This window comes from Primulina eburnea, chromosome 3 (assembly GCF_022965805.1).
Source record: "Primulina eburnea isolate SZY01 chromosome 3, ASM2296580v1, whole genome shotgun sequence".
Classification (NCBI taxonomy): Eukaryota; Viridiplantae; Streptophyta; class Magnoliopsida; order Lamiales; family Gesneriaceae; genus Primulina; species Primulina eburnea.
Window position 1 is genome coordinate 48,378,931 of NC_133103.1, and position 24,973 is coordinate 48,403,903.

General features: G+C 35.5%; 2 protein-coding genes across 4 annotated transcripts; one reads left to right on the forward strand and one right to left on the reverse strand.

Annotated features, from left to right (window-relative positions):
- Positions 1–264: 264 nt before the first annotated feature.
- On the forward strand, positions 265–2,995 carry LOC140827760 (transcription factor bHLH62-like). Of its 2 annotated transcripts, none has more exons than XM_073190578.1 (7): positions 265–1,271; positions 1,421–1,597; positions 1,697–1,831; positions 1,913–1,984; positions 2,080–2,244; positions 2,370–2,454; positions 2,557–2,995. In XM_073190578.1, the coding sequence occupies exons 1-7, from the start codon at positions 486–488 to the stop codon at positions 2,598–2,600; spliced, it is 1,464 nt and encodes a 487-aa protein (XP_073046679.1). In that variant the 5' UTR covers positions 265–485; the 3' UTR covers positions 2,601–2,995. The 2 variants fall into 2 exon arrangements, with proteins under 2 accessions (XP_073046679.1, XP_073046680.1); XM_073190579.1 differs by having other exon boundaries at positions 2,560–2,995.
- Positions 2,996–10,021: 7,026 nt separating this feature from the next.
- On the reverse strand, positions 10,022–19,569 carry LOC140827761 (kinesin-like protein KIN-12B). Of its 2 annotated transcripts, XM_073190581.1 has the most exons (17): positions 19,118–19,569; positions 18,101–18,238; positions 17,930–18,013; positions 17,668–17,781; positions 17,489–17,548; positions 17,340–17,393; positions 17,152–17,244; positions 16,314–16,409; positions 15,906–16,051; positions 14,693–14,842; positions 14,475–14,604; positions 13,259–14,359; positions 13,078–13,176; positions 12,841–12,993; positions 11,961–12,761; positions 10,936–11,154; positions 10,022–10,419 (listed from the first exon to the last, which is right to left on the reverse strand). In XM_073190581.1, the coding sequence occupies exons 1-16, from the start codon at positions 19,454–19,456 to the stop codon at positions 10,939–10,941; spliced, it is 3,774 nt and encodes a 1,257-aa protein (XP_073046682.1). In that variant the 5' UTR covers positions 19,457–19,569; the 3' UTR covers positions 10,022–10,419; positions 10,936–10,938. The 2 variants fall into 2 exon arrangements, with proteins under 2 accessions (XP_073046682.1, XP_073046681.1); XM_073190580.1 differs by lacking the exon at positions 10,022–10,419 and having other exon boundaries at positions 10,845–11,154.
- Positions 19,570–24,973: the final 5,404 nt, after the last annotated feature.

The following is a 24,973-nucleotide window of genomic DNA, read 5'->3' on the forward strand; positions in this document are numbered from 1 at the left end:
AAATTATTCCAAATCGGTCCCGACTTATTTCTGTATTATGATTGCTTGAATTTTATTGAAGAGTGAAACAAAATTGAGGATAACACCAAATGGTTGTGTTCAAATCAAATATCAGATGAAATCTTTCATTTGTTCTTTCCTTGAAAATCAATGGCACCGGCTACGCATCTCATCCACGCACAGATTTTTGTACATACATAGCTATACGAACATATACATACAATATACGTATAAAAGGTCAAACACTGTACATGTTTTTGGGTTCCCTTTATCTATCGCTGTTTCTTGCTTTCTCCTCACTTGCTCTCCTCCATTTTCCTCCGACTCTCTTTTCTGTCACAGCATTTCTCTCACCAATTCACCAAAAAGATTGAACTAGAACCCACCTTTTCTTCCCTTTTGCCCCACTTCCCGCTTTCGAATTCGTTCCAAAAGTGGAAAGATTTCTCATTTCCCGTGCAGATTTCTGTTTTTCAGACACTGTAATGGAGAAGAACAGGCCCCTTATCCTCAATGAGCTGAACTGCAGCTTCTTCAGTCCGAGCTGGGAGGTTTCTTTGGATCAAAATGACCCCTTTGAATCGGCATTGAGTTCTATGGTTTCTTCCCCGACTGCGTCTTCGGGGAATTATAAGAACGGAGACAACACGGTGTTGAAGGAGCTCATTGGCAAACTTGGGACCATTTGTAATTCAGGGGAGGTTTCTCCTCAAAAGACTTTCAAGTTTAACGACAGTGCCAACACTTCTTGTTACAGTACTCCGCTGAGTTCCCCGCCGAAGCCCAACCTTTTGATGATGGAAAATCATCAATTTCGAGGGAATCCGCATATCCCTGGGAGCCATTTTCCTCCTCTTCCGAAATTAGTCCCACTTTCATCTGATCCTGGTTTTGTGGACATGGCTGCAAGATTTTCTTGTTTTGGGAACATGGGGTTCAATGAAATGGGTTCCAAGTTGGACTCGGACAAGCTTTCCAGGGTTTCAAGCAGCCATTCTCTCAAATTTCCGGGATCCCATTTGATGGGAGCTCAAGAAAACAGGGATTCAGCATTACGAGTTTCGGCTTGTGGGAAGAAACCTGTTAGGGTTCCGGCGAATGAAAACGGGGAAATTGGGGATTCCAGGGAGAATTCTTCGGTTTCTGAACAGATCCCTTGTGGGGAAACTGGTTTGGTTGCTCAGAATGATGCCAATTCAAGGAAGAGGAAATCAGTTCAGAGGGGGAAAGCTAAAGAAACACCTTCATCCACTCTTACTAAAGATGCCAATGTGAGCTTATTTCTTTTTAAGATTCTTGAATTTTTGAACCCCTTGGTCTGGAAAATTTGATTTGTGGCCTTCTTGATGAGTAAATTAGTATTTGAATTGAACAATTATATATTTGATTGAGGTTGACTGACTGGGGCTTGTTTCTGTAGGTTGTTAAATCAGAAAACAGTGGTTCAAATACAAAAAGAACCAAATCTGAAGATGGTAATCCGAATCAAAAGCAGTCGAATGATAGTAATTCTAAGCCTTTGGAGGCTCCAAAGGACTATATTCATGTGAGGGCTAGAAGAGGGCAGGCTACAGATGCTCACAGTCTTGCTGAAAGAGTATGAAATCAAGAAAATGTTCTACAATTAGTTCTTCCATTTCATTTTTGTATATGCATAACAATGCTTACTGATTTTCTTCTGTCGTTTTTCGTATAGGTTCGAAGAGAAAAGATCAGTGAAAGAATGAAATTCTTACAAGATCTTGTGCCAGGTTGCAATAAGGTGACTGGAAAAGCTGTGATGCTAGATGAGATTATCAATTATGTGCAATCTTTACAGAGGCAAGTTGAGGTAAATCAAGAATCTCCAAAAAGTGTGTTTCTATAGTAATCTTGACATGTTACTAATGCTTTTTCACTTGTGATTTTGTAGTTTCTTTCGATGAAATTGTCTGTTGTCAATCCAAGAATGGACATCAACATGGAAGCTCTCATATCCAAGGATGTAAGAAACATTTCACCCCCAAAAAGATTTTCGAAACTCCGAAAATTTTCTCTTTAATTTTATTCTAATAATCTGTACAAATTACCAATTTTCAGATGTTTCCATCTCGCGGATCTTTGCCTCAGGACGTTTATTCAACACACGGCTATGCTTTTCAATCTGACGCACCTTTCCAGGCGAACAATTTCAATCTGGCATTAGGCCGAAACCAAACCGGTCAATTGCCTTCTATAGAAAGTTTTAGCCAAGTTTCCTCTCAAGTAAAACACCAATCCCTGATAAGAACTGTATAAAAACACACACACACACACACACACACATGATAGTTTTGATGGTAAATTTCTTATTATGAATGATATCTGACTATGCGGATCAATTTGGTTAGATTTCGACGTTCTGGGAGGACGACCTCCACAGCATTGTGCAGATGGGATTTGGCCAAAATCAAGAACCAACTCAAACATTTCACGGTGAGTGATCTTTTTGAAGAGAGAGCGTTCGAATTGCACAGGTTGTTAACTAACTAATGTGAAGCCAGAAATGTGATATCTTGTTCTCGATCCTTGATGCAGCAGGGGCTCTCCCCACGACGACTCACATGAAAGTCGAGCCGTGATCAGTACATAATCACCGGCATTGTTAACTGTAATCCGTTCGAGCCCCCGAGAGAGAGAGTGGCTTCTGTATATATCGAGGAAATGTAGTTCAAGAGAATCCGGTGGCGAATTCTTGAGGAGAAGGGATCCCTTTTCTCGTGGATTCTTGATGTCTGTTTTCTTGATCAATTCTGGAGATGATTTGATTCTCTGGAGTTCATTTTTATTTATTTTTACAAATTCCATTGCTGTGAAATCAAGAACTAATTGTGTATTAAATGGTGAAAACACATGGAAAGTCAGATGTAGCATGTTCTTGTAGCAAAGTCAGAAACTGTGTTCGAGTTACATTTTTTTCCTCCAATGTTTCTTAAACATTTATTACAATTATTAATAAAGAATTGGAAGTTTAATTAATTAATTTATTTATTTCATTTATTATTCATTTATTTATTTATGTATTTATTTCTTTATACTTCCACTTTTTTGCATGATCAATGAACCAGTTATTTATTTCTATAAAATAAAAAATTATTTGTTATTTTATCTCAATTTTGTATGGTTGGAAAAGGAAGTGGGGATGAAAAAAATCATCAATAAAGATTTCTAATATTAATATACATTCCTCAACAACTTGTATATCATCTTCAAAAAATAATAATTAAATAATGATACAAGTATACAACGCGTGCATAACATCATAGATCAGTCGTTCTCTATTTTGGTTCATAACACAATATCATAGGCTAAATAACTTTTTAGTTATTATTATTACTTTTCAAATTTATTAGTCATATATCTTTTATTTATCATAGAGATGTCCAATATTAATATGCAAACATAACCCATATTTTATATTTATGTATTTTTTTTATGTTGTGTAGACCTCAAATGTCATAAGAATTTGATCATGGGACCTTATAATAATAATAATATTATTAATAAGAATGGGTATAATGTGAGATCGTCTCACGGATCATAATCTGTGAGACAGCTCAACCTTACTCATATTCACAATAAAAAGTAATACTATTAGCATAAAAAATAATAGTTTTTCATGAGTGATCCAAATAAGAGATCCGTCTCACAAATACGACCCGTGAGACCGTTTCACATAAATTTTTGTCTAATAATAATAATAATAATAATGTGACCTTGTAGAGAATTAGATTCTTACATGTAAACAGCTGTTTGTAGGGACAGATTTTACCTTAATTAGTTGATAGATTGAATTCTTATGCAACATATTGAGCTGTTATCCAAATTGGCTCAATCTGTCAATTTCTTTGAAACTGCTCTCCAACAGTAATCAGAGCTGTAGAGAAAGACTTTTTTGTCTCCCTCCTTTTTGAATTATTACTATTTTTTTAAAATATTTTAATTTTATATGTGAGCCATTGTACCACTTATAAAATATTCTAAAACACGGATTTGGATCATCTCTTATGCTGGAAATACAACATATGATGTTATATACTTTTTACACGAGATGATCAGCTGATCATTACGTTTTGTCTGACATTTTTTTAAATTTATCTGACATTGTGTGAGGTCCATCAGATTATCTTTTTATATACAAATGCATCAACCCCAGTTTCTTCAACATTTTTCATTGATGCTTGCTTGTTCAAAGTAGTGCACGGAACAGCTTACTAAATTGGATATAAGCAATAAAAAATAAATTAAATATCAGTGGGGGCCTAAACATTGACTCAGGCACTTTATTTCTCCCTTTTGTTAATCACAATTGAAAAAATAATTACGTTTTTTTTAATTGCATTCAATATTGTACTTGTATTCGCCAGTTGGAACAATTAATCCATCATGATTGAGAGAGAATATTATATATATATATATATATATATATATATATATATATATATTAAAATATAAATTAATTAAAATTTATGTACAAGCAATATTGAAATAAGAATTTGAAATTGTATGAAAATTTTGTTCGATAAAAACTTTTGCTAAAAACGTGAATATATAATTTGATAATGGTGAGCGTATGATCCAAACTTTATATATCATAGCTATGTAATGTGTTCAAGTCTATGAGTTAAACGAGTTTAGATGAGAAAAGTGTTAAGATGAGTAATATCATCTGAAGCTCTCCTAGTAGATTACGTCAAGTTGTTGATGATGCAATGTGTTCTGGTTGGTTGTATAAGTTGTAAAGAGTGGAGACAACATATCATAATGGAAAAGTCTGATCTCAGGTGAAAACATCAGCGCTAGTAAGAAAAGATAAGACTGACATCTTGTTAACATGTACGACACATCGTTTAGTATGAGTTCTGTGTAGTTATGCAAAATATAATTGATACCCCCGGAAGAGTCCTATGATACTTTTTTAGTTAGGGATAGTAATGGAGATACTCATTTGCTTCTCTTCGATGGAAGTTTGAATCTCCTTTGATAGAATTATTGCGCGGAAGGTCATCCATGACCCGAGATAGTAAATGGGTAGCCCGAATCACGATAAGTTTGCAGAAGGAGATTGTAAGTAGCCGTGCAGGTGAATGCCTGAGACATCATCACTCCGGGCTACCAGAATCCCAGGCTCTCAGACAAGCTCTCGGGTGATGGTTTTCTACCCGAGCTACCTCGAAAGTAGCACCACACTCGAGTTAAGAAGTATGAGTACCTTATATTTGGTAGCATTACCGTCAGAATCACAGAAGTTTGGCGTGTTTGAAAAGTTGTCAGAAAGTAATGTATGAGCAACCATCTTGCTTTAATTAGTAAGTGAGCACGGAAATAAGGTAATCGTGGATTTCCTTCCTATAAATAGCAGGTTTGCTTTGCATTCAAGGGGGGATTATTCGCATATTCACACATTCACATCACATACACACATACACACGCATATACACCAATTTTCTTCATATACTAACTTAAGTATCGGAGTGGCCACACTGGTCACCCCTCCAGCGCCCATTCACGTGCCCGTCTTCTTGTTTGCAGGACAGTTGCAGCAATATCACCAAGATATATTCTCATATCAGGATATATTTTTCTTACTCATTTTTCCCTCAACAAAATTCTTATCAGATTCGGTGGATTGCCTTGTCCCAGCTCGCCCAATTCACCCGGAACACATTATTGGCACCGTCTGTGAGAAATTGAACTCTAGACGTAGATATGACTTCCACTAGAAGAACAAATCAAGAAAATTCTTGGGGTTCCTGGAGATAATCCACTTCTTTTTGGTCAAGGTTGTCCTCCATTCACGAGACCTCAGCCTACTATCACTTTTTCACCTGAAGAGTTGGCTAAGATTATATCTGATGCTGTCGAGAAGGCCATAGCAAAAAATGATCCTTCTCATCACTCTATCCGGCCAGAGCATGAGCATGAGCGAGACCAAAGGGGGAGAGAAGAGGAAGTAAGAGCGGAGGAAAAAAAGTCCAGTGCTGGTTCCAAATCCCCTACTGTAGCTGAAGAGTTGGAGGAGTTAAGGAGGAAAATGAAGATTTTAAAGGGGTCGAGTTGAAGGTCGGAATAGTAATCGGGCAGTCACTAGAGGATGTCCTTTTTCGGATGTCATCATCCGGTAACCTCTGCCCGGGCACTTCAAGTCCGCAAAGATAAAGGACTGTGATGTGAGTGCCGACCCCAAAGAACATCTCGCCAGATTCGAAAATATGACTATGTTACACTGCTATGGGGATCAGATTAAGTGTAAAGTCTACTTAATTAATTTGGTTGACTAAGCTCATAGGTGATTTGAGGGATTGTCCCCTCAAAGTATCAAGTCTTTTGAATATTTCCAAAAAGTGTTCTTTCATCATTTCAGTAGCAGCAAAAAATAAAAAAGAACCATTTTCAGTTTGTTTGAACTAAAGCAGAGCCCAGAAGAAAGTCTAATGGCATACGTCCGAAGATTCAATTGAGTCGCTTTGGATGTTCCCTCTTGTGCCTCTGCATTTACCTAGGGTTTACGGGAGAGAGATTTTTTCCGGTCGTTAACCAAGAAAGCGCTCAGGGATTTTAAGGATCTTTTGGCCCGGATAGAAAAGTACATTAACATGAAGAAAGCACAGAAGAGAGAGAGAGAGAGAGAGAGAGAGAGAGAGAGAGAGAGAGAGAGGGATTTTAAGGATCTTTTGGCCCGGATAGAAAAGTACATTAACATGAAGAAAGCACATAAGCAGAAGCGAGATGCTTTAGAGAGAGAGAGAGAGAGAGAGAGAGGTGATCGGGTGGCCAGACCCGAGGAGAGATTTCAGAAGAGGGTTATATCCGGGCTTTTTTCTCATCATGTGCCTTTGAAAATTGCCCAGGATAGAGAAGTTCAAGAATGCAGCTTGGAAAGATCACGGGACTTGTACCCCAATCCCCAGTCTGTTAAATCCGAAAAGAAGTGATTTTGCACCCTTCATAAAGTGTGTTCTCATAACACAAGTAAATGTCAGGCGTTGAAAAAAGACTACATCCATCCTGCTGCCTCGGATACAATCCATCAAACAGAAGACGAGATTGTCATCCTGGATAGCTCAGCGTCCATGACCCAATGCTCGGGAAGATTCGCGAGGTGCCCCGAGCAGAAGAAGAAATCAGGGACCAGAAAGAAGTGGATTATCTCCTCTGACATTGTAAAATATTATGGGATGTTAATAATAATCAGAAACCATGAAGATTCGCGAGGTGTCCAGTGCTCTGCTAATAATTATAACTTTTGACTTAATGACAAGTGCTTAATTCTAACAACTCGACTCCTCTGACCCAATAAAATATGACGAGATGTTGATATTTCGAAACATAAGAGGATTTCGTTTTCAGTAAAAACATTATGTTGTATAGTGGTTAAAATTTAACTGATTAAATTAAATAAATATAAAAAGTCATATTTGTTCAAATAATTATTTAATCACAAAATTTAAGAATATATAAAAATTAAATTCTATATTTTATTGTCACACTTTAGTTTATCATATATATATATAGATATAGATGTGTGTGTGTGTGTGTGTTATTTAGGGATTATTTCATCCTACCCCTGCAGGCACTGCCTGCAGGGGTACATCCAAGGGCCAGAATTTTTTCTGGCCCAATTTTATTTTTTTTTAATTTTTTTTTTCTCCATGAGGTGGAATCTCAACCACTCATATGAGGTGTGGGCACTGCCCACACACCCATAATCGAACTAACCGTTATTTAGGTGTGTGATTAATTCTCATCATAGATAGAATAAAACAAATCAATGTGATTTGAGGGCCAAATCATGTATAATCTATCATTAGAATGGTTGAACAATTTAGAATTTTAATGTAATGGCATATGCATCGTTCTAAGGTCTTAATCCATCAAAAAGCCTAAACTTATGGCAATCACAAAACATTACCTAATTATGGGATTAATCTTCTCTTATTATTATTATTATGGTGGCTAATGACCAATATTATTCTGATTAATTCTTTAATACCGAAAATCTCCATTTCAACATTTTATTTCACTTAATTATTTGATCAAATAAATTGTTTTAGTTTCATTGACACAAAGGAATGCTAGAAGTAATCATTGTCTTACATGAGTTAGAAAATAATGATTCCTGTTGGGAAAAGTGCTACATTCACGAGAGCTCCCTTTTAAACACGCATGAGTCATTTCAAAATTCTCAGTGCTGATGGATCAATGAGTTATGTCCCAACGAAAACATTGCGTTATGAAAGAGGGAAAATGTAGTACCCCTTCTCCTATATGAGTTAGTAAAATAAGCATAAAATAAACTCCTATAACAACTTGAATTAATAATAGGTGAATACGAAGCAGTTGTTACAGGATTCCAAAGCAAAGTCGCGCTTGTTTTGGGTCCTATATTGTATTATGTTGGAATTACATGCATAATTTATTTTTATTATGAGATATTTGAGTAATATATACACGCACGTCATTTGTAAAAATACATAGGATGAAATCAGAAACATAACATTTGAAATAATCTCGTAAAAATTATGGATTTTTTCGATGATCTACATTTTGTCATAAATACGAGAATGGTCCACAATGAAATAAATGGTTAGGAGAGATTGATGTAATATGTTTTTTATTTTCCTTTGTGGGGTCAAATTGAAAATGATTAGAAATAGAAGGGTCCCTTAACAGGCTGTCAATGCTCTTCCTAAACTATCAATCTTTCTTTCACTTTATGTCCTTTTCTTTCGACTTAGCAAGTTATTTGCTTTAACTACGGTTTGGTACAAATCTTTATTGAGGGGAGAGAGACAACGAAATAATAAATAAATAAATAAATAAACAGCTGTGTGTGAAAATAGCCAATCAAGAAAGGTTGTTTAAGCAAAAGATTCAGGGGAACTATTGGAAATTTTGATTTAAATAGTCTAGCTTGAAATAAATTGAGTTTCTAATAGAAAATTTTCAAACTTTTATAACATCATACTCAATTTTAATACTAACATTATACTTTAAAGAATGATATATCTTTCAATTTTTTAAATTTTAGTCATTTTTCATAAAAAATACTGATAAAAATTGTATTCGTGAGCGTCACATTCACGCATAGTCAACATCATATGACATATCAGCACTTCACATGAGAAAAACATCAAATTGCAAAATAGCAAACTAAAACTTCAGTTTGATCATTTAAATGACCAAAACCGCAAATATATAAATATATCAAACCAAATTTACAATTTTTCCAACATAAACCAATGGAACTCATCAAATAATTAGTAGCATACACAAAAAAGATGTAGCATAAAAATTACAAGGAGAAGATGTTAAGTTTCAGAATGGAGATCCTAACTCAAAATGTCAAGAGTTGGTTTAAGCATCATTATTTTGTCACCTACACCAAAGTACAACGACCTCGAAATCAACCCAATTTTAACCTATTTTGATTTCAGGCAGCCACCCACCATTATTGATGCATGTATTTGGTCAAAACTGCCCTCTTTAATTATCTAGCATCTACATATATTAAATTTGATCAATTAAGTAAATAAAATTCACCGAAAAATGGCTCATATTGGTGGAACAACATCCATCTTAGTGATTACAAATAAAACTTCAACTAATTAAACAACATAAAATTATTAAACTTATAAAAGTATGCCTAGGGATGGATCATTAATCGAACTTGCTTGAACGCCGGTTAGACTTTCGGCGAGACTACGCTGCACCGAGAATAGATTATAAGATAAACATAAAAATCATTTGGGGAAGCTTGATCTAAGAAAAAAAAATCAAGATCCTATCCTGGATTCGAAGTACAAAAGCTTCCTCACGTTAATGTTACTTTACAGAATGATTCTTGAACCAGTGGCTGCTATTTCATTCATGTCACTTTCACACCCATTTCACCACCACTGAATTTATGCTCTACAATAGGTTATTTCCTTGTCTCCCCCACAACAAAAGATTTTTTTTTTATTTTTTTTCCTTCAAAAGATAAATACCAAATTCTAGTGGCCGATGAATGGGTGGGGACAGAATTCAATATCTTGTTTTCTGAGCAAAAAATAAATAAGTACATAATAAACTTGTGGGTAAAATGGTCCACACAAAGTTCAAGTATAGATATGTGTCAGAGAAGACAATGCCACAAGCTGCCTGTTTTATGGTCTCCATGAAATGATGTAGATTTTGTTACATTAAGGCTGCCAGATATTGAGGTACTTGTGGACTGTCTTTTGCCTTTTACAAGTTAGCATGTTGGCTTCGAGTCCACTTGAGGATTGTCCCAACATTTTCTTGACATCCAAACCAAAGAAATAAATGATCTTTGAGGAAGTTAACATCATTGTTTGTTCTTTCAGATCTATCATCGTGTCCCCATTTTGTCTTTCACACTTGGTCCACACTTATCTACTGCTAACAGACAATACTTCCTGCAAAATATATCTATACATATATACATGTATCTATACATGTTTGTATCCATTTATTCTACTATATTAGATAGATAATTTTCAGATTAACTATTTTGATGTACCAAAGATACATTAACAAAAGTAATATTCAACTCGATTGGGAACAAGATAATAAGAATGACGATTCACCATCAAATATTACAACTTACAAACAATTAGAACCCTTTCAACAGCAACTATGACTACTTCCATTGCAGTTTGAGTTCAAGTGCTAAAAAAGAGTATTGTAGGTTCAATTCTTGACACAAGTTATGAAATTCTGCATTGGTGATTCAGTGACTAGATAGCCCAGATTAGATACAGGCAAAACACAAATTACACAGCACCCACATTTGGTGAGGTCAGTTATACGGTTCGAAGATCATAGAAAACAATGTTTTGCTATATATGAGAAACTCGAAATACATATACAACACAACAATGGGAAACATCACAAACGATTATTGTGAACTACCTTTTAAATGTTACAACGGTCATAGCCAGAGAACCATGAAGGAGGCTCTTCTACAACATCATAAGATGGCGCAAATTCCTCTTGCCAATTCTTATCAACATTGGTTTCTTGGCTCTTGGCAGCAAATTCTTCTTTGTAAGGGGCTGCAATCAATTTATTCAATTTATCTATCTCTCTGTAAGCCATTTCAGTCTCTTGTTCCGCCATTGAAGCTCGCTTCTGCAAGAATGTGAATTTTATCGTAAATGTAGGAAGCCAAAGCATTCTCTATTTGAAACCAGGACACATTTTGGCAATTTCATTGCAAAAAACAATATTATGAAGTCTTGCCATGAAAATCTTCTATAAAAACTACTTTGATATATATTCAACAAATAATGAGAAAATGCAAAACCAACATTTAATAACAATAATTTCTAGTGTTAAAAAGATAAATTTCCCCTATATGTTACACATTTGAGTAGAAACATAACTCATTTCAACCACAAAGAGCTAGCTCCTGATCTTTTCAGCATAGTATCCAAATTAAATGCATATCAAGTCTCAAATCTGCATAATTCTAGACGTCAAGGCAACAAAACTTGTGATAGTTGCGATATTCTTGTTCAACGACATGGTGTTTTCTGGTCATATATTTCTACAGAGCACCAAGCATGAGTTATTTTTTTGGCCTTCTTGCCTGAATAGCAGCAAGACGTTAAGAATTTATGTGATAATGATATGATGCTGCATGGCACAAATTCAGTATCAGGTAATTATTTTATATTGGTTTTGGATGTAAAAATTATAATAAGGAGGATATGTTATTATACTTCCCAAATGACTATGAACTGGAGCTCGAATGGTTCGAATGGGCCAAAGGAACAAACATTATGGTTTATCCTTCTTGGGCCATTCTGTTTTAGACTAAGATGTATAACATACCCAGTTGGCCGTTGCATACTTTAGAATTTTGAACTGAGATTTATGGCAATAGGAGGATCAACTGAAAATGTAAACACCACATAAATAATGTAGGAATGTACCTCTGCAGCGGTTACAGCTTCATCTGCCTCTTTAAGCCTCACAAGTAATTCCCCAGCCGCCTGAACAGCTTCAGCAGTATCCCTCAACTGTGCTTGAAGTCCTCTATTTTCATCCCTAAAATATCGTCTCTCCTTCTCCCTTTCCACTTTTAATGCCGAAATTTCTGCTGCTAGTGCATTGATAAATTTAGATTCAGCACCTCTCACCCCTGCCTTAGACGCTGCTTTCTTGACATCATCAATTCCATCTTGAATCCTCCTGTGCCTCGCTAGCAATTCAATGTGTTTCTCTTCAAGCTCTGCGTATTGTTCAAGCATGCGTGCATGGCCCTCCATCGCCATCTGCATTGCTTCTTTAAGCTCTTCCGAGCATTGCTTTTCCATATTTAGTTCATGGTTTTGCTTTTGAGCAAGAGATCGGTTGGCTTCTAGCTCCAATCTGAGTTCTTCTACTAGGGAAATCCACTTACTCTCTGCTTCAGTCCACTGAGCTCTCTCCATCTGAAGTTTCTCCTCATCATTTTCAGCCAACTCTGGAATGGTGCACAAAGCTGGAGCCACTTTCGAATCAAGCGAATGTGTAAGTTGCAGGAGAGGAGTTTGTCTTTTGGATGCCTTAGGCTCTGACGAATCCAGATAAAATTGCAGTTGAGCTCTTAAGTCTTGTATTTCTTCCAACAAAACATCCCTTTCCCCCAAGTCAAAGAAATTTTGATATCTTTCTAATTCATCTTGAACTCTTTTTTGCTCGATTATTGTTCTCAAAACATCAGGATGATTATCATATTGTTCCCGAAGAATCTGTAAGTATAAAATAAATTGTAGATGAATAATATCTTCTCATATTTCAGGTTTTTGAGTAAAAAAAGCAAATGCGTGCCTTGTGTTCATGAGTTAGTGATAATAGCTCATCCTCCATGAAATCTTCAGTAGGCAGCACTCCATCCATCAGGCTCTCAAGGCGAGCAATTTTATCTTCACGAGTTCGACCAATTATTGCATTACATTCTCTTTCGTGTTTGTATTGCTGGATCTATATTCATGTTCAGAGAGGTCAATAACATCAAAATAACTTGCAAGTCCAATGGCTGGTTGTCTGAATGTTTGATAAACCTACCAAACGATTTAGTTGGGTGATCTCAGTAGTTTGTTTGGAACATATCTCCTCTAATGCCATTTCTCTACGAATTGCCCCTGCCAAGACCTTTTCTACTGCCTGAAGTTAAATGAAATAAGTACATGTAAGAAAAGATAAATAGAAATAAAACAGAAATCCTGCTTATGGCCATTAAATATACTTTGGGAACTTGCGTCTTCAACTCGTGATGTGATGGTGATCCATTAGCAGGCACTAGCTGCATATTCTGGCCATTATCTTCATCACTAAGCTCTGGCTGTAAATTTCTGGCCTTGCATGCATGACATAAAGGTTCTTGTGTATCATATTCTAGGGACTCTTCTGCTGTAGACATAGTTTGAACACCTGCATCAACTTTTATAACCGGCATTGCTTCAACGGGTATGCATGAGAATCTGAATGATGACCTTCTCAGGGCCGAACTAAGACGCTGGCTCTCAATTATTTTAATCCCATGCTGGAGAGTGGAAGCCAATTGATCATTGGACATAAAACAATTTTTGCGATTAGAAAGAGACTTCGAACAAAAGCTGTTGGAAGGCTTTGCTACGGATACTTGTGTAGCCTGATAGTTACTGTGACGAGTGACACTCTGAGAAGCTGACACAGTTGATGAGGTTCTAAGACTTTTCCTGCTGCAATTCAGTCTTGGAGAAACACTAGGTGTTGGAGACTTCAGAATTGGGGAAACATCAGACGGAATCATACTGGGAATAAAAGTTTCACCATCTTTAGCACAATTTATAGACTTTTCAGGAGTGTTATCAGTTTCTGAAGATAGTTGTATTGAGGGGCATGGCAGCAGTGACTTCCTCGGCCCACAAGAACCATCGTCAAGTGTCATCTCTGAGTTTTTTTCAATGTTCCCATGAATGATGAGTTTAGTTTTATCCTCGTCAACTGTTTCAAATGATTCATCCTCCATATCCACATCTAAATCCTCGTAACCTTGTTTACTGGAACATGTATTTTTTATCTCAGGCCGAGCTTCCTCAACACTTCTATCTTTAGAAACTCCAGGCTGTGAACATGGACATTCAATTTCACAAGCATTCAAACTTTTATTTGCTTCACCAACTTCTTCACCTTCCATCAGAATTTCCATTTCTGCATCTCCGTCATCATCAAGATGAGGCAATGTCAATGGCCGGTTGAGACTAAATTTCAGGAGGTTGAGACTTCTCCGTGCATTCCACCCAGTTGCATAGGCACCATTTTGGCCTGCTTGATTGCCATTGGTCTTCATTCGATGGAGTTCATCCTGTCAAGTAATAGAGAGAACACATGAGTCGTCTGCAATCAGTGTTTTATTTCCATGAGTTCGACATCTTGATATATGATAATCTTACCAACTAGAGAAAAATAAAAAAAATTACCTTCAGTTGTCGTATAACTTCTCTCAAGACATTTACATCATCCTGCATTTCTTCATTTACAATTGCTTTATTTTTTATTGCCTTTGCACGCTGTGCAAATCTTAGTGTGCTGAAAGTTTCGCTCTTACAGCTGCAATATAGAACAGAATTTCAATTAGAGTTATAAGGACAGCTTCAGTGTCGGAAACCAAAAATGATAGACATGGCTTCTATATCACCTTTGAGATGGAGAAACTGCACATATCATCGCAAGTTTGGCATTCCCACCCAGGGATTCCTGCAGTAAGAATGTCAACTTGGAATCCCTGTAGGGTATGTGTCTATGCTTCCCTGTCTGAGAAACTTCTGCAAGAATATTTATCAAGTTCCTGAAAATTTCATACATAAATGAAATCAGCAAGAGTAAAATCCAAATCCCAAATAGAATAAAAAGAAAGTAGATCAAGAGGGTAATGCTACACCCCGCTGAACTATTTTACAAGCTGATATTCAATTAAATTTAACTGAACAAAATGCCGAGAGATTAAAAAATGGAGAAAAAAATTAGTATAAGATTGAGCACTTTACCTAAAACTATAGCTAGCAGTAATGATATAGTTTATTTGCCACTTTACCAGAATTTATCGTTAGTAGTAATTGTATAAATCACATATTTGGAACCATAGAACAGTCGAAACATCATATTCCAATCGTTGAGGTAACCATTTTTCCCCAAACACCTACTTTATGAACAATAAAGAAATGACCGCCAAATATAAATTTCTACTATAACGCATTTGTCTCTCCTTCACTCTCATTGACATGTCAAATTTATAACCCAAGCATGAAAGCTCAGTAAAAGAGAAGTTATTGGATTCAGAGATAGTCAATATAAGTTTCAGAAGATTTTAAAGTATCGTTTGCATGCATTAATGCTTTATAAATAAGTATGATAACTTGTAGTGTCTAAAGGAAGTATATAGAACAGACAAAAACGGCCCGGTCATGCTATCTAACATAAAACATGTCAATTTTGTACTTTTACCACCGTACCTTCAGTTTCAAATTTCATCACCTTTATATGCAATTAACATTTTAGAGCTTTCAATTTTGAATTTTCCATGAAAATCTGAAAGAATTCTTGATGTAAAACTTTTCGTTTGTTTGATTCACACCAATCTCTGTTACAATTTATGCTTCTTAAATAAAAATCCAATCAGGAACTCATAAGCTCTCTACTTGGGACATATATCGACTGGGTGAATATTTGCAGTCAATGTGTATTGGAATAAGGATCAGTATTGCTACTCTCATGATCAATTAGTGTCTCTAATAAGGATCATCCAGTGGATCTATGACAGAACTGAAATATATTGCTACTCTCATGATCAATTAGTGTCCCTGTTTTCATATCTCTACAAGAGTAATCGGCAAAACAATATTAAACCATACCCTAGTTGTGACAGAGAACGGTTAATATTCCCTGCTTCCTTCAAGCGTTCTCCAGCTGCACCTGTTTGTTTCTGTCTCTCTGATCCAGCAAGGTCAACGAAATTAATTCTGCTAACCTTCACGTAGCTTAAACCATCAGCAGCACTCTGTAATGATTTGGAGAAAGATTATGGGGCTAGAAAAAACAGGAACCAAGAAAATACATTGAAAAAACAGCTTGTACTCAATCATATACATTATAGATTATGGGTAAAAAGAAACATGATAAATTCAATAACCAGTTTGCTAGAACTAAATATTTTATTGCAGATGCGTGTTCATACCATATGAACAATCGCAAATGAGAAAGTAGAAATAGGATTAGTTTGAAAGGCCAAGATCAACGAATTCCAACGAATCAATCATTACCTTGCTGCGCGATTCAACAACACAAGTGAAAACGCTGTGGGAGCGAGAACTTTCAGCATTCACACTTGTAGAGCCAGTTCTCCGATTTGACAATCCCTACATGATTTGGGCGACGAAAAGAGACATTACCTTGATTGAAAGTCAAGTGCAACGAGGAAACTCACGAAATAGCATTAAACCAAAGCTTATTGGCAATCTTGAGGACTATCAACAAATTGAATCTAATATTTGTTATTACCAGCATATTTCACCTTTCCATACCATATTGTATACCAGATTTCACAATTCTACACTAGAGAAGGTAACACAGTGATAAAATGAACAATCATCATGCATCATCTTCATATTTTAAGGGCAACACACATAGGATACAAGTGTAAAATGGAAATTTTGAAACTAGCAGTAATACAAATTGAGCAACATAACATGGAAAAAACTTTATCTAAAACTTAGAACCAACGCATTCTTAAAACATTTGGGAAAGTTTTAAACACATTTTATGTGCACAAGTCCAAAATAAAAAATCACGTTAATTAGATAAAATCTCTTTATCATTGTTCCTAATCTGAAGCAATTTGCTCCACATGCAAAGATGCTACTTACTGAATATACCCACCCCCACCCCCGTGGTTATTTCAACTTTTTTCCTTTCAACAAAGTGGATCTGGTAGAAAAGATAGTTATATCTCCAACAACAAAAAATGATCTCTCACTTTCCAGTTCATGGGCAGAAATTAAGAGAAATCAACCCTTTCCTAAATAGCATGAATTGTACTCCCAAAATCAAGAAGTAAATACCTCTTTCTGATTTTTCAAAAAATAAAAATAATTGACAAACCTTCATCAAAAGTTGTGACACGTCCTTCATAGAGGAGACACATTCCTCTGTTAAATTTTCCACATAAACACCACTGTTAACATCTTCTCTGATCTGAAAAGAGATAAAAATATAGCTAAATTATATATATTTGAAGAAATCATCTATTGGATACATCCATAAATGAAGAAAATACTCTGTTCTATTACCTGGAGATTCTTTTGACTTGGATCCAATAAATCAGTTATTTGTTCATTGTAAATCTGTTAGCACAATGCTCAATGTAATCAGTAGAAAAATAATGAAACACAAGGCATGAAAAAATAAGCATAGCACAAAAAAGATACATGACACCTACCTCAAGGAAAGAGCAGCGGCACATAAACACAAGTTTTCTGTCAGCTTGCTTGACTTGCTCCTACAATATACAAAGCATACAATTTTAAAATATCATAAAGCCAAAATTGCTAGCACACTAAGTGGTTTAGACTTTACTACTTCAAATAAGAGATTTATTAGTCTAATAATATTAAATACCTCATCAATCCTTTCAAAGAGCCAGTGGAAAACACGTGGCGCTAACCCTTGTTGTTCTTCTTCCAACAAAGCATTTGATGCACCCCAAATGGTGTATGTCTTCCCACTCCCAGTCTGATATATCAAATTATGGACATGTTAACATCAGCACACAAGTAGAACTAATCATTGCTGAAAATCTTCCACATGCATGTAATTCTGTTAGCTGTATTTTTACAACTCACTCGAATACTATGACAAAATCCGTTACAGAATAATATACCTGTCCATAAGCAAATACAGAGCTGTTGAACCCAGCAAGGCAATTTTCAACAAGTGGTGCACCCACGAGCTGGAAAATATCCATCTGAAATCCAAAAATGAGTTACTTATTTCATTTGTTATCTCGCGGCAAATGTTTACATAAAGATTAGTAAAAAGTAAGATTTCTTGCCTGGTTTGACTCAACATCAGCAATCGAGTCAAATGTAAAGGTTTGTCCTGCTATTGATAAAGAATCATTTGCGATTTTTTGAACCACGTGCGGCCCTTCTTCTTCATTCTTATTTGGTGGTCTCACTCGGACTATCACCTAAATCACACGTTTAAATCAAATTATTATGAACCATTAAACTGATAAGAATTTTGTCAAAAGACGGAGATTCTGAAACAAACTACATTAAAAACGTATTGGCCAGGTTCAAATTCCATCAACTGACCCCCATCATCTTGAACAGACATTTGGGATCCTTTGAGGGACGAAAAAAAAGCAAAATGGGTTCAACTGAAATTTCAGATAGTATTTGGAGTCAATATTAACTGGAGCATACAACTACTGAAGTACTATATTGTACTATATTCAGCATCCTGAATGAAATCAAGTAAGTGGAGCAAACCAGAAACTAGAACAAATCAATGTACAAAACATAGGTTTTCTCAAAGAAAAATAAAAACTTAAAACATGACACAACCGAAATCACGAAGTAAGAACATCATCAACTAGTTTAAGTTTAGTTGCTTCAAAGTAGGTAGGCCAAAAATCAAAACGGAGAAAACGAGTAGCAGACTATTCTTCACTGACTACGTCAAATGAGAAAAATTTACATAATACAAAAACCTTAATTCCATCAGAGAATAAGTTCAAAAATCGCCTCAACAAAGATCTCAGTAAAATCAGAGGTTATCTCAGTCCAAAGAAATGAAAGAAGAAAACAAACCAAAATCCATATGAAACGTTTAAATAACTAGAAAGGGTATTTAGTGACAAAGAATACAGATCCCAAAGCCGCAGCAGCCGCAGAAAAACAGAAAACTAGAAATCTTTAAAATATATGAATTCAGAAGACAACAAAACGCTCAATTGCGATTACCTGAAAACAAAAAACAGAATTCACAAAGCACAGACACCAAAATGATATAGTTTGTAGTTCAGTTCAACTCATTTAAAAACAAGAAAGAATAAAGAAACGACCTTAACCCCAGAATCCGAGGAATTCACAGGCACCACACCATTCTCCAAAGCCGCGGCAGCCGCAGCGGACTCCACACCGAGCTTGCGCTTGAGAGGTGGCCTAGGCGGAAGCGGGCTCTTCAACTTCGAAGGAACGGAGGATGGCGATGAAGTGACGTTAAGATCTGAATTTATCGGCTGCGCGTTCTCTTTTGACGATGATTTGTGCTTCCGTACGCTAGGGTTCGGTGTGCCGGGCTTCGATTTGGGGTTCGGTGACGAAGATAATGGAGCATTGACCGCAGTTTCATGGTGATTTTCTCTCAAGATTTGGTTACGCGGTACCATGAAATGCTTCATTTTCTTGAACGGAGAATGGAGAAGGGGGGACTTCGTTGGGGAGAGAGAGTTTAGAGAGAGAAAGAGAGACAGTGGAGAGAGAAAGGTAGCCGTTGGAGCAGAGGGACAAGTTTGATTTGAATTTGGGGAAAACTGAATTTACATTTTTTAATTTTAATTTTAAATTTGGACAGCTCATCGAAATGGATCTGGACTGGAGATTGTAATTGGGCTTCAACAATTGGGCCGCACTCAGGATGAATCGACTATCACTCGGGCCTCTATTTTGGACCAGGCTCCATTAAAAGAAACCCCAAAGCTAATTGTGACCGTAGCATTCAAAATCTAAATAAATATTATTGATTTAACATAGACGGATGACGTTTTATAGTTCATCTCACATGAAAATTCTAAGTTTGAAATTAAATCTAAACCCTGTGTTTAAATGCTTCAATATGAAATCCTAATAACCCGGAATTTAATATCGATCGGTGGATATGTAGCATCGATCGGTGGTATGCACACAAATCACTCGATCGGCACACTCTACGTATACCTCGCATGATTCCCAAATAGCTAATCTAATTTAATATTTATTTGTTTCATGTCATGCAAAATATTTGAACCATATCTACTTATTTTGATGCCACATCGCCGGATACGTGCATGATTTTCCCAGCCCCGGAAACAAAATAACTCTATTTATATAAAACAAATTCAAAAAATAATGAAGAATCTAGCATTGTAAACAAAACCCTTGCGCAACACTTTCATTTTGGTACTCACAAAAATGCATCCAGAGGCACCCCTCTTGTTCTCTATCTTCTTTTCGGTCTCTCTGTTTTCTGCAAAACCAGAAGATGCTGCAAATATTGGCGGTGTGATACCATCTCCAACCTAGAATTCTTGCAAAACCAGAAAATGCTGCAAACACATGCAGACCGCGTCGGTATTAAATTGGATCCACTCGAAGTTTTGGACCATTTGTGGTTCGATAGATATGCTTGTCACGCCTCGAGATCGCGTCGGTGACATCCGGCATTATTAATCAAATAACAATAAATCTCGTAGCAAATAGCCAAATACCAGTCTATTTCATAAATTTTCCAATGTCTTTACAAATTAAGAAAATAGAGAGGTTGCGGAAGTGAAAAGTACAAACATTACTAAGAAAGACAAAGGAACACTAATGGACTTGAATATCGAGAACTTGAATTACTTCATTCTAATTCTTTACCAGCCCCAGAACTGCTCATGCTCCTTTTCTTATACCTGTTCTTCATTCTCATCTGGAGAGGTACGTAAGGGAGGTGAGTGTTTTGGGAAACACTCAGCAAGTAGGGCCGATCGAATATCAGAAAACATTTGATACATAATAATTTTAGAACCTTCTTCTTTTACATAACATAGTATATCAGAGTTGGATGAACATAAGTTAATCATTGAACAAATCGGAGTTTCAGAGTTGGATGAACAGAAATCAGATTTAGAACAATCAGAACTTCGGATCAGAACATTTCATAACAGAACTTATCAGACAAACAGATTATAATAATCATGGGCTATCCTTGATCTTGAGCTCTCTCTGGGGCCTTTTCCCGCATTCGGGCTCCCTCTGGGGCCTTCTCTCATAGACAGGCTCCCTCTGGGGTCTTTTCCCTCACATGCTTTCCCGATGCACCATTATCATATTCAAACAAATAGCTTATCATTCGAATACGTATTGGTTCGAACAGAATGACACCAACATAGAACGAAACGGAGAAGCATAAACGAACAAACAGACGGAACGAAACGAAACGATTTGAAGTAACTTAGTTATTTTCGAAATCCACACTTATTCACATCATGCAGTAGATGATCGAATTTTAAAACATACATAATCTCTTTAAAACATATAAACCCACTTATCTGAAAGTTTGTTCCAAAAATCTTGGAATGAACAAGTTGGAGCTTGACATTGAAAAATCAGTCACCTTGCAAAAAAGTTTGCTCCTAATTGAACTGTTGGATCGATCTGAATTTTGGATATGTTGCTCCAAACATGTGTAGTTATATTCTGAATGGTGGAGATCGGCTTTGGACTGGTAAAACAATGAGCAAAACTTTATGAAATTAGGCAGAATTTTTTATACTCGAAAATTGTAACTTTTGGAGAAAATTTTTGATGTTGCTTTGGTGTGATTTCACTCATTCTTTTGCCGCTATTTATAGGCACAAATGTGATTTTAGGTCTTCCCCTCCATACCAAATGTTTCATGGTTTATGGCATTAATCATCAATGTGACTTTAGGCATTCCCCTTCCATACCAAAGATTGCATGATTTATGGTATTAATCACCAATGTGACTTTAGGTCTTCTCCCTCCATGCCAATGGTTGCATGTAATTTATTCTCATCCAAGTCATAATTCATCTTCAATGCAAAACAAAAATCAACTTGGTACTTTGTCTTTTTGTATAGTAAAATATTTGGGTATTCACAATGCTTCCCTAGTTAAATAACAATTTTTTTCCAGAATACAATTTATATTTATTTATGCAAATCACATACATTTTTTGTCTTACTCTCTTCAAATATTAAAGAGTAGGTCTCTTGTGAGACAGTCTCACGAATCTTTATCCGTGAAACGGGTCAACTCTACCGATATTCACAATAAAAAGTAATACTATTAGCATAAAAAATAATATTTTTTCATGAGAACCCAAATAAGATATATGTCTCACAAAATACGACCCGTGAGACCGTCTCACACAAGATTTTGCCAATATTAAATAGATGGTTCAAAATAACCCTAAACTCAAGTAAAAATAGAAAATAATAAATAAGGCCGATTTTGGAAATATAACTACCTTAATTCCTCACATTAATATATTCTAGGACCGAGTGCTTACCGCTTTACCAAAAGTTATAGCTGGTGGTAATGATGCAACTCAAATCTTTTAAACCGCACAGCAGCTCAAGCACCACGGTTCGATTGTTCTACTAGACAGAGACAATTATTGCACCAAACAATCTCTCTCCCAATAATTGCACTCCTTGCAATCTATAGGAATTGAACCCATGACCTTGGTTCTGAGGACCGAGTGCTTACCGCTTTACCAAAAACTATAGCTGATGGTAATGGTGTAACTCAAATCTTTTAAACCGCTCAACAGCTCAAGCACCACGGTTCGATCGCTCTACTAAGTAGGGACAATTATTGTACCCAACATCTATTATTGTTGTTGTTGTTGTACAAAAACTATTTTTTTTTTAAATGTAAAACTATTTTTTTTTGTGAAATTGTACAAAAAGTATTTGAATACACAAATATATGATTGTGATACCAAATTTATGGTATTTATAAATGATAAATGATTTGCGTGTGTTTTATATAATTTATATTTATATCGGTCATTTGACATGCACGTTTTGTATATAAAATAATCAAAATTTATGTAATAGTATTTGTGAAAGTTTTATTTTGGCATAACTTTATAAATAAAAATCATGACAAAAAATTTGAAGAAAGATGGATTGAAACTAACTTCACTTTTTAACTTTGAAATTCTATTAAATTTTTTTCTATTAATTCGAAAATCATCATTTATAAATAACTCAATATTTCCATAAATCAAAATAATTTAACAATTTAAATCTCAACTACATAAATCCCTAAAATCATCAATTATCCAAATTCACTTCTACCTTTAACATGATCAGAATTACCTTCAAAATAAAACATAAAATCTCTAATAAAATACTTAACAAAATTTTTTTAAACTTTTCCCAACAAGCTAATGTGGAAAATAATTGTCCCTCAGGAATGTAGTACCGTACTCGATCTACTCAAGCGTCAGCGCCTCCCTCAATATCATCATCACCTGCAGCATTCAAACCTAATGAGTCTAATGACTCAGCACGTTCTAAACATGAGTAGCAAATAATACATATACAAGCACATGCATTAAAATCAAACTTTTATTTAAAATAATTTTAAGCATAAATAAATCATATATCGTAAAACTATAAAATCATAAAGGGTGAAGTTTGATCCTTGAAAGTGACTAGCCTTTTATCCTCTGGTCGATTGATCAGTCTTAGCTCTCATTGCGCAAGGGCACATGCACTAGGCACTGCCATAGAAATACGATAGTCAGGCTCCTTCTAGGGCCTTGTCCCGTAAACAAGCTCCTACTGGGCCTTTTTCCTCACGACATTCCTATAAACTTGTAAGTTCACATTTCATTCTTAAAACAGATCCTCCACATATCCTCTCTATCATTTCTCACAGTCAATTCACGTCTCACAAAATATTTTCTTTTTTCCTTTTTAAATCATAAAATATCGCGACTTTCAAAAAATAGCATTTTTACAATAAAAATTGCACAATTTTACCAAAAATCATAAAATATCATATTTTCATCAAAATCATTATTTTATATCATTTATCATGCGTTATGATACGTGTTGCGTTATTTTCCGCTCGCAAGCGCACGATTGTCAAGTTTTAATATATGTAAGTAAGATATCGTTCGCACGAGGAGTGTGTATATGAAAATATATATGTGCTTATAATTAAAATAGTCACAACTTTATTTAAAAAAAGCAATAGATTTTTGGTTTGTTTAAAACAAATTAATTGCAAATAAATAATTAATCTAATCACCGAATGGAGAAATATCAATGAGAGAAAATATCTAGAAGAGTGATTTCACTAAGTCTCCACGATAATTATTCACGTTTCAATTTATAGTTATGAATTCCTATTATTTAATGGTCAAGAACACTAAATTGTTTTATTCTCCCTTTCCCAAGTGACGGATAAATTATACCAATCAAACTTCGATCCAAACATTTTTAATAAGAATCTAAGTTCAATTGATATATGCAAATGATGTTCTTAACTAGCTCTCGCTAAAGTTATATGCCTTTCGAATGATATAAACATTCAACAATGCATCTCTAATGATCTATAATTCTAGTCTCTATCCCGAGTTATAGAATTAATCAGACAACACACAATTTATGGCCAGTAAATTGCAGTCGAATAAAAACAAAGAGACACAATTAAACCAAATAGAATTCAATCATAAAAACAACCACGTCAAATCATCATATCGACAAAGCTACGTCATCCTCTAGAATAGAAAATTAGTTCATAAGGAAATTCAAGCAAAAACAAGACATGTTCGAAGTTTTAGACATCGCAACACAAGAAAATATAGAAACAAAAGAATAGATGACAAATCAGAAGTGTCGTCTCTATCCTCAGATTCGTCGTTCTTCGTATTTGTGATTGATCTTCGTGGGTTAGGCGCTGTGGCGCTTGCAGTTCTCGTCTATCGCAGTTCACAATTAAAACATGCTCTTAATCGCTATCTTTCATCCAAAAAAATGATTTATTTCCTGCACGACACAAAAACAACAAAAAACCAAGCGTGATTTTGTTCTTAACTAATATGATTCAAATGGATTAACATATAAATTAATTGCAATTCTTGCACTTATCAAACTCCTTAAACTTGAACTTTTGCTAGTCTCGAGCAGAATAAG